The sequence below is a fragment of the Toxotes jaculatrix genome, chromosome 3 (assembly GCF_017976425.1).
Source record: "Toxotes jaculatrix isolate fToxJac2 chromosome 3, fToxJac2.pri, whole genome shotgun sequence".
NCBI classification, from domain to species: domain Eukaryota; kingdom Metazoa; phylum Chordata; class Actinopteri; family Toxotidae; genus Toxotes; species Toxotes jaculatrix.
The window spans coordinates 29,728,604-29,741,402 of NC_054396.1; the positions used below are offsets into that span (position 1 = coordinate 29,728,604).

Sequence of the window (12,799 nt, forward strand, 5' to 3'; positions counted from 1 at the left end):
CAGACAGGCAGGTATTTGGCACGGGTGAACCGGACAGCCGCCCGGCTGGGGGGCGGCACAACCACGTGAAAATAAAAATCATCTCCGCCGCTAAGCTGTTTTCTTTTATCTATCATATTACTGTGTGGGAAATTGGCAAATTGGCGCCGTCCCCATCTCCCAGCATGCACCACCAACATATGCATGTAGAAACGGCACCCTGACTCATGGAGGTGGTTAGGTTGGACTGGAGGAGTGTGGGAGTCTTCCCTACTGATGGTTCTCTAACGCTCGAGGCTCCGACGCATGCGCGGTAGTTCATGAGGCATTTGTATTGATCCACTGTGCCGAGGTGTGGTTTGGCTACAGACGTTTGAAGCAGGTGAGTGCTTCGGACGTCATACGAATCACCTGATTGGTTCGGTTTGTCATGTGAATCAGGTGGCGGGATCGAGTGTGTTCAGAGATAGGATAGCTCTGTATAGTGGCGGTGATTTGAATTTTTTTTTGCAGAGTAGGTCGGTTTGTTGCGTTTGTTAGGTGTTTTGAGAGTTAGTAGTGTTGATGGTGAATTAGTGAATATAGAGCAATAGATATGTAATATATAAATTAGATATAGATAAAGAGTTATACAGATAGGTTTATAGATATATAATCCTAAATAACATTAGATATAGATAAGACATATAAATTCATTACATATAAATACACACACACCCCAGCCTCATCTGTGGCGTCTGAACAGGGTTTTTCCAAGGCTGGGGAAACAGTTTGTAAAAGAAGAAACTGATTGAGTCCAAAAACTGTAGAAAAACTGTTATTTCTCAATAAAAACTACACAAGCACACCCTCTTTACCCACATACACATAAACCTCTTAACCAACGAAGCCCAAAACATACCATGATATAATCTGTATTTGCACCAGTACCATGTGAAAATGACATCAATCTGTATTTGTAGAGCACATCTCATGAATGTACCAGCACCATTTCAATGTTTCACAACACAAAATATAAGTGAAGATTATGTGGGGTTACGATCAGCCAAGCAAAATAATATCTTCTATTATTATTATTAATATTATTATTATCAATAACAATAATCCACTTGTTAATCCACAATTCAGTGTAGAACCGCCACTGGACAGAGACAGACGCGGGTGGAAACAGAACTGTTGCTGTTTGTGTCCTTTAACTGATTTTCGTCCAAAACCAAACGTGACACGTCATGACGGCCGCCGGAGTTGCGTCATCGCAGTCCCCGCCCTCCAGAGGGAAAGCGCACATTCCTATTGTCCAAGATGGCGGCGTTGGTGCAGGTCCTCTGATGCTGACATGTTTTTAAACGAGTTTGTCCTCATTTTTCGATTTTTATGCAAAAACCCAGCGTCTGGAGCGGGAGCGTGTCTTTGCCGAAGCGGTCGTCTGCCACGTTACTTTCGCTAACACCCCTGAAATTCGCTCCCAGGGCCGGATTCCCGTTGCAGGCACCGAAAAGTTTGAGCTCCATCATCATTCGAAAATGAAGAGGCAGGCCGGGAGAGAGACTAGTCCGTCCAGGGCCATCGCCAAGCGGATACGGGAGAGGGAACGAGAGAGTGCACGGAGAGAGGAGCTGCCGCCGCCGCCGCCGCTGGCTCTGCTGCTGGCGGAGAGCCGGGGATATCACCGACGGAGCCGAAGCAGGGAGCGCGAGAAGCCGCGGCTCCGGGAGGAGCGGGCGGCCGCCTTGGAGCTTCACCACCGACATGAGCTCAGCCTCCTCGGTCGTCCGCCGCTACGGACCACGGCCGCGGAGCTCCCTGCAGCCAGGCCGGGCACTCTGGAGTACAAAACGCTGCTCATCAGCAACCTCGGCTCGCAGGTCTCGGACGAGGACGTGGAGGACGCGCTGTTCCACGAGTTCAAAAAGTTCGGGGACGTCAGCGTGAAGCTGTCGCACACGCCGGAGCTGGGTCGCATCGCCTACGTGAATTTTCGGCACCCGGAGGACGCCAAGGAGGCCAGGCACGCCAAATCCTCCAGGTTAGTGCTGGGAGATCGACAGCTTAAAATCGAACCCATGTACGTTCGGAGGCGGAGTGTCACGCCGCCGGACGTTGGTTATTTACCTCTGCACGCACCGTACCCCTACAGACAGCGCTCCCTCTCCCCGCCGGGGCCCGGGGTGAGCAACATCAGAGACCTCAGAGCGAGGCATTACGCCTTGGAGACCCTGGGTCTGAGCAGAGAGAGGGAGAGGCTGTTGGATTATTATGGTATGCTGGATGAGAGGGGCCGGCCCTATGGCTTCCCTCCGATGCCGGTGGTGGAGGATTTAAAACCTGAGGACGATCAGAGGGCGACCAGCAACCTGTTTATTGGAAATTTGGACGGTAATGTTACAGAGGCTGAGCTGAGGAGGGGCTTTGACAAGTACGGCATCATTGAGGATGTTGTGATTAAACGCCCGGCCCGTGGACAGGGTGGAGCGTATGCCTTTGTGAAGTTTCAGAACCTAGACATGGCCCACCGGGCCAAAGTGGCCATGCAGGGACGCCTGATCGGCGGCAACCCAATAAAGATTGGCTATGGCAAAGCTAACCCCACCACGCGGCTCTGGGTGGGCGGTCTGGGGCCTGGAAACTCTCTCGCTGCTCTTGCTCGGGAGTTTGACCGGTTTGGAAGCATAAGGAATATCGACTATGTTAAGGGGGACAGTTTTGCTTACATTCAGTATGAAAGTCTGGACGCTGCACAGGCCGCCTGCACCCAGATGAGGGGTTTCCCTTTAGGTGGCCCTGAGCGGCGTCTGAGGGTGGACTTTGCTAAAGTTGAGGAGAGCCCCTCTCGGCCATTTCCCCCTGGTTATCAGCCCCCGGCTGCGCTCCCCTCCCACTATGACCTCCTTGGGGAGGCCTACAGCCGCCATCGCAGCCTGGAACGAGAGCTGAGGGGGGCCAGGGACCGCTCATCACCCCCCTCCCACAACCTCCTCTCCCAGAGGGAGAGAGACAGGGCAGTGCTGGAGAGAGACTACCCCACCAGCCCAACCCGCAGTCTGGAGAGGAGAGTGGGAGGGGTGGAAGCATTCGGGAGGAGTGGGAGAGGAGCGAGGAGCCGCAGCAGGAGCAGGGAGCGATGGCTGAAAGAGAGGGAGGAGAGGAGGAGCAGGAGGAGGAGCAGGAGTAGGAGTCTGTCCGCTGATAGGCAGACAGAGGAGAGGGAGAAAGAGAGGGGGAGGTCGAGGGTTCGAGGTCCAGGAGGAGTCGTCTCTCCTGATGTGAGCCCAGACCGAGCGAGGGTCCGAGCCCCCGATTCCACCACAGAGCCAAGAGACCACTCCCCTGACAGCGGCGGAGGGGGACGCCACTCTGCCACCAACGAAGATGACCCACCGTCTGGCCGCCACCACAGCAAGAGGTCCTCCAGTGTCCATCTCAACAACCATCACCATCGTAACAGCGAGGTCATCGCTGCCAGCTCTCCCGCCGCCCACACGGACTCACACACTTCCTCCTCGCCAAGCACGCTGTCAGAGTTCGCCCAGGCCTCTCTCTCCAAAACGTGGCATGGCTTCTTCGCTCTGAAGAACAGCAGTTTCCCGACGGACCTGTACATGCTGGAGGGGGGGTCGTCGTTCTTCAACACGATGATGAAGGACAGCCTGAAGCTGCAGAGCCAGAACCAGCCCAGCCAGCTGAAGATCGCCCAGAGGCTGCGCATGGATCAGACCAGGCTTGACGAGGTGTCGCGTCGCATTAAACTGGGGCGGCCTGACGGGTTCGCCATCCTGTTGGCCCTCCAGGGCCCCATCGACCGCCAGGCCCCCGCCCCTGAGCCGGGACTGCAGGTGCGCTTGCTCCGTCACCTGGTGACCTACCTGCGGAACAAGGAGGCAGCTGGAGTTGTGAGCCTACCTGCTGCGAAAGAGGGGGGGCCGGGGGCGATGCTGTACGCCTTCCCACCTGGAGAGTTCTCTCAACAATACCTGCAGGCCGCCAAAAGGACTGTGGGTAATCTGGATGAGGAGCACATGGTGATTGTGATCGTCACTGACACTAATTGATTATTACACTGAAGAATACATACATGTACAGACGCTTGAAGGCATGCACACACACACACACACACACATACACACACACGGACTCGCCTGGTGTCTACAGATACTTCCATGTTTTTAAAAAGATGCATTCTATTGTTTTATTCAGTGTCTTATAAACGAAACAGCAAATCACACTACATCTCTTTTACTCCCTCTTCCTCTTTTATCACCTGACGCCTCCTCCTCTCTGAGGTCGACTCGTTGTCGCGTTCACAGGCAGGTGATGTCAGACTGAGGCTTTGTGGGGGGCGAATTGTTCAAATGTTCTGTAATGAAAAAAAAAACACTTAAAGGAGAGAGGATGTAAATGTACAGATCTGCTGCACACACAGGCAGCACTGTCGCTTTTGTACTAAGCTGTAACATACAACACTAAAACCGAGAGGTTTGTTTATATGCTTGTTTACTTTATTTGTCTTTTTGTTTTTCTTTTATCTGAATTTACCTGGTTGTTCTGTATATCCAATACAAGTGGGACTAGGAGGTTTTATACAAAGCGATTGTACTGTAAACTGAATGGGAAAGTGGTGCCAGCCGAGTCCTGGCTCAGGCCGCTCCGGTTTGTCTCCTCCACTGGCCTCTGCTCACAGGTTGAGACTGTTGTTAGGTGTTTTTTGTCGTTGGGAGCGCCACCCAGCACGGCCAGTAGTGACAAAAAGTGAATTTCCCGACCCGTCCCTGTGACTGTATACTTTACACAGTTAGTGTTTTTATCGGTTGAACCATTCCAGTTTCTTTCATTTTGAAAGGTGTGAGTGTGTGTGGTCCGTTGTTGCATGCAGGAAAAGAAAAAAACGTATACTCTGTCCGTCTGAAATGTTTGCTTCCCCTTCGCTGTCGTCCCTCGGGGACGTTTCGTTTTGCTGGGATACACGTTGAGCTGTTATACTGGTGCGAGGTCTGATGATATTTCTGCTTCAGATTTTATGTTGTTCACCGACTTTTATTCGGTTTTAATACATAGATCCATCCATCTGTGATCCATCCGCTCTTCCTTTTTCTTTTCGTCTGCCGTCACCTCAGCTTTAAAAGGTGTCTTCATCATTTTATGATTTGGAGAAATCAGAAGAATCGATGCGAGCTCTTTAATTACCTCCACAAACATACAAACAGCACATGCATGGTCAAGTTTTCCCAAAATATTTTCCGAAAGCTCCTGAGCTACGTCTTTAACACTAATTCTCACTGTTGGGATTAATGGAACTGGACTTGCCCTGATTTAACTTTCTAACATTAATTTTTAGTGAATTTTTGTGCCAACATGATCTTTTAGTGAAACAGCACAGATTTATCAGTTTTTCCATCCAGATGATGTTGAATGAAATATTAGAGGCTGGAGAATAAAAACCTACGATGGGGCCACAGACTTTTTTTTTCTCGTCATGGAGACGGCGTTGTTGGCGTGTGAAACTTTGCCATGAAAACATAAATGTTCAGCAGCTTTTCACCTGCAACCTTCTTTTTCCCTGACAGCATCACAACGTGTCGTGTTGTCAGACGATTTGTTTTGCACCAACGTAATGAGAATGTACGTAGTTTGCGTAGAAGAGGCAGTGTAATACCTCATGTGGTCTGGGTGGTAGGTTGACTCTGTTTGTCATCACACTGTCAGCTGTTTACTACATTTATTGTTTTTTTTTAAGAAAGCGAGAAAAAGGTCGACGAGAGTGTGAAAATGAGCCTGAGCAGGAAACACTGTGCGTGTGTTCAGCGATGACAGGACTGATCAGGAGTAAGCGGCCGTGTCAGACCGAAGATAAACTCTATATTTTAATTCCCAGCGTTTGTTTACAGCACAAGCAGCTGAACGTGTGAATGTGCGGATGACTTGCAGTCTCGCTCCACAGGACGTCCTGCACATGATGTGGCAGCGATAACCAGCGGTGGGAAGTAACTCAGCACCTTTACGTTGTCTGCTCGAGTACAAGTCTCTGGTTTTCATATTTCACTCGATCGTTTCTGTCTGTGCTGCTGTTTCTCTGTTCTTCAGATGGAAATGTTTTCACTCAGCTATGTTTAACAGCTGTAGTTTCTGACTGTTTTGTATTTTCTGATATGATCATATTCTGAAACATGACGCATCGCTCAGTGAAACAAAATCAGCCTGTGATCGAGTCATTTCAGCCTGAAACGAGTCAGTGCTCTGAGAACATTTGAACCTGTTTTAAATGTAAATCAACTTTTTCACTCTCTGCTGTTTGGAAACACAGAGACACTTTTATATTTTCAAACAAGTTAACTGAAAACAGGATGAAATATTCTGACTTTCAGGACTGAATTACAAACAGAAGTTCCTTTATAAGATTCCCATTTTTGCCTGAGCTCAGCATTTTAACAGGTACTTTAAATCAGCTACACAAATACTGCTCACGCATTAATGCATCTGTGTCAGTAATCCTATGATATGTTTCCCACTTCCATTACTTTCATTTTGCTGTTAATATTTCTCTGCTTTTCCTTAAGTAAGATTTTTACTTGAGTAAAGGATCTGAGTGCTTCTTCCACCCGTGGTCTTTTTACATCCCACTTTCTTTTTGCTGTGGTCTCCGCTGCACACGTCCTCGGAGCTCAGTCATTGGTCAGACAGGTGGTGGATCTCTGGCTTGTGTGTGTTTGATGAAGAAAACAGAAAAACGAACCCTGAGAGGTTGAAACTGTGACCGTGACCGACCCGTGTCTCCTTCTCGTCCTCGTAAAGAGGCTTCTGGATGAATTCAGATGTTGTTCCTGTGTCTCTGAAGCTGTTGCTGAATGTTCATCACCACCAGTCCTATAAATATAGCAGTTTTGTACAATATGCCATTAAAGAAAATAAAGATGTAGAAAACACAGCTTTTTCTATCAGCTGCCCTGGACGAATGATGTGTTGTGAATAGACTTCCCTTTTCCCATCTGAGCGTGTGCAGGGCTGTGTGCTGACCGATAGCGTTACACAGAGCAGGTGGAGTATAAATCCATGACGACAATCGGTTTTTGTACACAGATTCCCCCTTTGGTTTTGTTTTTGTGTCAACATAGAAACATGTATTCTGCATTAAAGAAAATGTAATAAACATTTTATGCTCTTTGTAAGACGGGAGGGAGAGCTGTCATTTTTCTGAGTTTCATAGTACAGCATGCAGTTTGTCATACATGACACAGTTTTACATGTTTATTCACCAAACATTTAATTTAATGTTCAATGCCGTGTATCATATTTAAAAACTAGGAGACCAAATGCAAGAATATCTGTTCTAAAACCCCCCTGAGTGTTTGACTGCTCATCATGTGTCTGTGTGTTATATTTTAAATAAATGACCTGACTGACAGCTGATGCTACAGGAGCTCTTCAGGTGTGACTGAAATCTGTGCCGCCTTCGTCCCCAGCTCTACGACATCTTAACAACACCGTGAGTATTAACCAGCTCACAGAAACGAATCTGCTCTGCTTTATAAATGCTGCTAAAACTTCATGTTAAAGAAGTGGATTAACACCTGGAACAGGTAAACAGCTGTAGAAGCAGCATTCAGAGCTCTGACTTCTTTGTCTTCCATGTTTCATTTTCCTCAGACGTGTGGAACAGCGCCCCTCTGGCCTCTACCGGTACAGCAGGCTCACCTGAGAGTGAACACAGGTGAAGGCGACGCCAGCTTTTGTCGGAATAAAGTGAGAAGTGAAGCGTGAAGGTTCAGATTTAAACTTTAAAGACTTTGCTGGTTTCTCAGCCCGGTGACATACGCTGTGCTGGTTTTGTGAGACCGGTTCAGCAGCGTGGAATTGGACGAACGCAGTGGGACGTTAAACAGGACACGGACACTTGATGTCCCTCACGGCTGCTTGTTCACAGACATCAGACAGCGTAAGTCTCAAACAGCTCGTCTCCCTCTTTCCTCGCTTTTCTTTGGTTAAATGTTTTTATCTCACAAACAGTCGTTGAATCAGCTGCAGGTTGTTTGGCTGTGAACTGCAGCAGCTGTGTGATTGTGTGGTGTAGGTCTGCCGGTGGCCGGGTCCTGGGCCGGGGACTGGGCCGGGGCCAGGGGCCGGGTCCTGGGCCGGGGCCTGGTATTATTGACGATCTGAAACACTGTCAGGAGGCTGAGGAATCTCCTCTGTGGCAGTTTGCAGTGTTGCTTTGGATTGCATTATCCTGCGCTGGTGTTCACATTATTGTGTCCACTCCTTGTTAGTCACTGACTGATCCCACACTTCTGACTTCAGTACAGGACATGTTTGACCACAAGGGGGGAGCACAGGCAAAGAAAAGGAAGCAGTGGCTCAAACAGCAGGAGGCAGTGACCGAATCTAATCTGACAACAGAAAGCTGAGGACAAGACTCACTCAGACCCTGAGACCCTGAGACTCTGAGACCGGACTCACACAGACCCTGAGACTCTGAGACCGGACTCACACAGACCCAGAGACTGAATTCAGTCAGTGAGTGAGTTCCTTTGGGTTCATTTATTCCATTTGTGTCAGTTTCATGTTTGTGTTTAGTTTATTAACTGTGAGCAGTTAAATGTGAACTGCAGCATTTAAACAGGTCAGAACTTGTTTTCCTGTTTATGAACTTGACGATTGTAGATTTAGGAGATGTAACGCACCATTGAACAACTTTAAAGGATCAGATGAGGTAAGGTAGGCCACGTACATTTAGTTTTGCTTTGGCAAATATGATGCAAAGTCATTCATTAGCATTAATTAGAACAATTAGCATAATTCGGTTTTGTTGCTGTGTTTGCGAACAGGCTCCATGTGATGAACGTCCTGTTTACAGACCCTGACACTGGTTGATGCTCCTCTTGTTGTGTTTAAAAGGCAGATTTCTGTGTGTTTGCTTCGTTAGCGTGGTGAGAATGGACTAACAGAGCTACACGTCAGCTTAATGACATGTGTCGTCCTGGCCCCTGTGACACAGGCCCCAGCTCCTGTGTAGCACGTAATGTGATCATTGATCAGACTGATCACTGACTGTAAACAGTGTATGATAACGATGCAGTGGTTTGTAGTCTGGCTGTGTGATAGAGTAAGAGCAGCGTTTGTGTTTTCCACCCGAGCTCTCTGCCCGCTCGGAGCTGAGGGTGAACTTTGACCTGTGAATCCACCGGAGCAGCTACACCTCACACTGAAACACGGAACGCATGCCTGGACTCGTCCATCGCTCGACCTTCAGCCGGGGCCGAGCGATGGACAGGAAGCGAAGCAAGTATTTTTAGTTGGAGGCAGAAACGGCATTGATTTGTGTAGCTACACCGATCAGTGAGCTACTTAATTATTCATAGGAATCTGTATTTCTGTGATATTTAATTTTTGCATTATATTTATATTTGGTGTCGGTTTTATTTAAATACTTATGAATTCATGTGCTGTTCCGATGGAGGGCCAGAAACCTGGACTCAGAGCCGCACAGAGACATTCTGCTTTTCTGTTTTGGATGTAAAGAAACGCAAAACTTTGTCATCTGGACTGAGTCGTCCTCTGGTGTCAGATTTGAGATGTACTCTGCAGACTCCGTGCTCGTGTCATATTCTTCTTCATCGTGTTACCCATCTTGTACCTGCAGTGGAAATCAGGCTACCGGTGGAATCAATAGACTAGATTCAACTCATTAGATGCTCCACGGGTGATTCAGAGTTTCCCCAGTGTGTGGCCTTTGATTATGAAAACTCTCTGCCTGTTTTTTCCTCATTATCTGCCTGTCTCTTCCTTTTCTTTACAGCTGTACACAACCCCAGTGTGTCCAACACACACACACACACACACACAGCCTCTGCTCTGTCTGCTGGTGCCGAGCGATACGGGCAGGAAATGGAAGCCTGATGAAATATTAATGTGGAATCATGGGAGGTCCAATGAAATCCATTAGGAGGCTGAAATCAATGGGAGGAGTAAGCAGTGCCAGACTTCCCTCCCCAGCTGACCCCAGTGGAAATAACAGAGTGGTGGAAATATAGAGTATCTACAGTGAATAGCTGGTAGAGACGTGAACATTATTTTTCCCAATGAAGAAGAAAGACGCACCGTCACTGTCTTTTCTCACCTTCTCTAAAAGTAAATATTCCCATTAATTTAAAATGAGATGCAGGTAAAAGGAATGTTTTGTGGATGAGTTTGTTATGGAGCTCTAACGAGGTGTGTGGATTACTCAGGTCTGGTTGAGGGGCTGGGGTCTGCTCTCACTCACAGAATCCCAGTGTAGACCAGTGTTCCCTGAACCCGGAGAGCAGGACCTCCCCGTGGGTTTAAGTTAAATCTCTGCCTGTTCGGTAAATCTTTACTTTAAACCGCTTGTTTAGCTCTTAACAGACGTGTCGAGCAGTTAGAGTCGAACTGCTCACATCTAACTCCGGTGACTGACGCAGCACCAGCAGAGATCAAATGAAAATCTACGTCAATAAGCCTCTGAGCCGGTTCAGCTTTCCCACATCTACATGCATCAACCTTTTCCCAACGCAGCAGAAACGTACACCGGCAGACGTCGACGCAGTCGTTTCCTGTCTCTCTTCTTTCTCCTCCTCCTCAGCCCTCCTCCTTCCAGCTGTTGTCCCGGCACAGTTTCAGCAGCGTGGCTCTGTGGACGGCAGATGTTGCTCCTTCAGTTTGTCCACACTGAAATAGTTTGTATTTACATCAGTGGTCGAAGAAGAACTCTGATCTTTTACTTACACAAACATAGAAATAGTGTAAAAATACTCCACAACATTTGACTTTCAAATTAAATTAAAATAAAATGTTATATATGAAATCATTAGATTGTTATGGCTCAGTAAGCAGCATTGAACTGTCATAGCTTTTTAATGTAGAGCTGAGATTAATGATTATTTTCATGCTCCTTGATAAACTCAGGCTTGAATAAAGCCTCGTGGATCCATATGTCAGTGAATTACTGAGCACCTATAGATCCCCTGGGCCTCTCAGGTCATCAGAGCAAGGGCTTCTGGTTGTGCCACACTCAGAGTTGAAGACCTATGGTGACTGAGGTCTTGCTGTCCTGTCCCCAGGTTACGGATCATTGACCCTCTGGGGGTCTGCAAACTCAGACCAGAGTCTTAAATCTGCCTTTTCTCACAGGCCTCAAAGATTATTAATCTCCTGATGAGCTCTAATAAAATCACAGCATTAATTGTTCCCGATCCAAAAATGACCCAATCAGTCCTGTAGGAGAACAAACCCCTTGTTGTCCCTGACTCGTCTCTGCATCCGGATCCAAACAAGCAGACGTGCGTTTGTGAATTGGGCCAGAGACGTAAACGCAGACAGTGACAGAGACGTTTTCAGAATGGAGAATGCTTCTGAAGTAGCTCTTCACTGAAATGTTGCTCCAAACAGAGAAACAACTTGCTCGGCAGCGTGATGCACAAACTGAACAATACAACAGATTTCCAACGATCCCCGAGGAGGGACGGGTTTACCGCCGACGCCGATGAATGCTCACTAAATATCACAGCTGTCTGTGGCGTAGAGCAGGAGATGATGGAGGACGGAGAGAAAAGAACAGATGAAGTAGGATCGAGGGGGGAGAAAACAGAGAAGAGGTGGATGAATGGGACACGGTGTGATGAGGTGGAGGAGGAGAGCATTGATGTGAGAGGAGATGCTGAGGAGGTGGCTGCAGGAGACGTGAGCAGAAAGAAGTGGTAGAAATAAATAAGTGGAATAAAGAGCTGAGGCAGATGCTGATATACAGGATACAGTGGTGATGTATAAAAAGATGAGGAAGAGGAGCAGCAGGGACAGGAGGAAGGAGGATGACATTTTAGCAAAGAGAAGACAATACAGTAGAGAAAAAGGGGAGGATCGTTGGAGGAGGTGGTGGGAAGAGTCTGAGGAAGAGAGAGAGAAGAGATTATTTTGGAATAAGGTGGGAAGGAGGAGGATGAGGAGCACGATGATGACAAGGAGGCAAGGAAGGAAGGAGTACCAGGAAGGAGTGGGAGGATAAGACTGATGGCTCACAGCGTGGCGTGCAGACAAAACAACGCAACTGATGTCTCACCAAGCTGGAGAAGGATGGGTCGAGCCACTGATGAATGGTAGTTAAATATCACAGCTGTCTGCAGCTCAGAGGGGAGGAGGAGGTAAAGATAGGAGGGGAAAATGTGAGTGTGGCGATCTAAGCCGGAGCAGAGCGGTGGCTTCAGAGGAAAAAAGAGAGAGGGAGGAAAACTAAAGGGAGTAAAAATGGAGGAGGTAGAGAAGTAGAAGGAGGAGGAGTTGGTTTTAGGAGGAACAGGAAGGAGTAGGAGTTGTGGCCACTTGCTCACAGTGTGGTGTACAGAACAATACAAGAGATTTGTAACCAGCCTGGAGAAAGATAAACGAAAGGTCTCTACAAGATAGAAGGAGGAGGGGGAGGAGAAGGAGGTGTTGGAGGTGTTGGAGAAGTTAGAAGCAGGAATGGAAGGCGGTGTCTGTGTAGTTAATGGAGATATTTCTGTCTGTTGTTGTTACTGTGAATCACACAAAGTTACACAGCTTTTCTCCTTCAGTCAGCGTTGTTGGGGATGTATGGACGTCTTGTCTGAATAAACTTTATTGGAATATTCGTTGGACAGAACAGAGCCTGGTTTCCATGTTTATGATCAGCTGATTCCAACAGTCTTGGTCTGAATGTCTCAGGTTCTGCTTGTAGATTGAAACGTGTCATGTGAGTTCACATGCATGTGGATCCAGGTGCAGAATCTGGTCCAGCAGATCCAGTCTGGCCTAATGAGGCCAGGAAACGTACCTGTGCACTGTGGACAGGTGAAGG

The 12,799-nt window shown here is 47.8% G+C and overlaps 1 protein-coding gene across 1 annotated transcript; it reads left to right on the forward strand.

Moving 5' to 3' along the window:
• Positions 1-1,292: 1,292 nt before the first annotated feature.
• Positions 1,293-7,138, forward strand: rbm15b (RNA binding motif protein 15B). Its single transcript, XM_041034571.1, has one exon. The coding sequence runs from the start codon at positions 1,503-1,505 to the stop codon at positions 4,026-4,028; it is 2,526 nt and encodes an 841-aa protein (XP_040890505.1). The 5' UTR covers positions 1,293-1,502; the 3' UTR covers positions 4,029-7,138.
• The last annotated feature ends 5,661 nt before the right edge of the window (positions 7,139-12,799 follow it).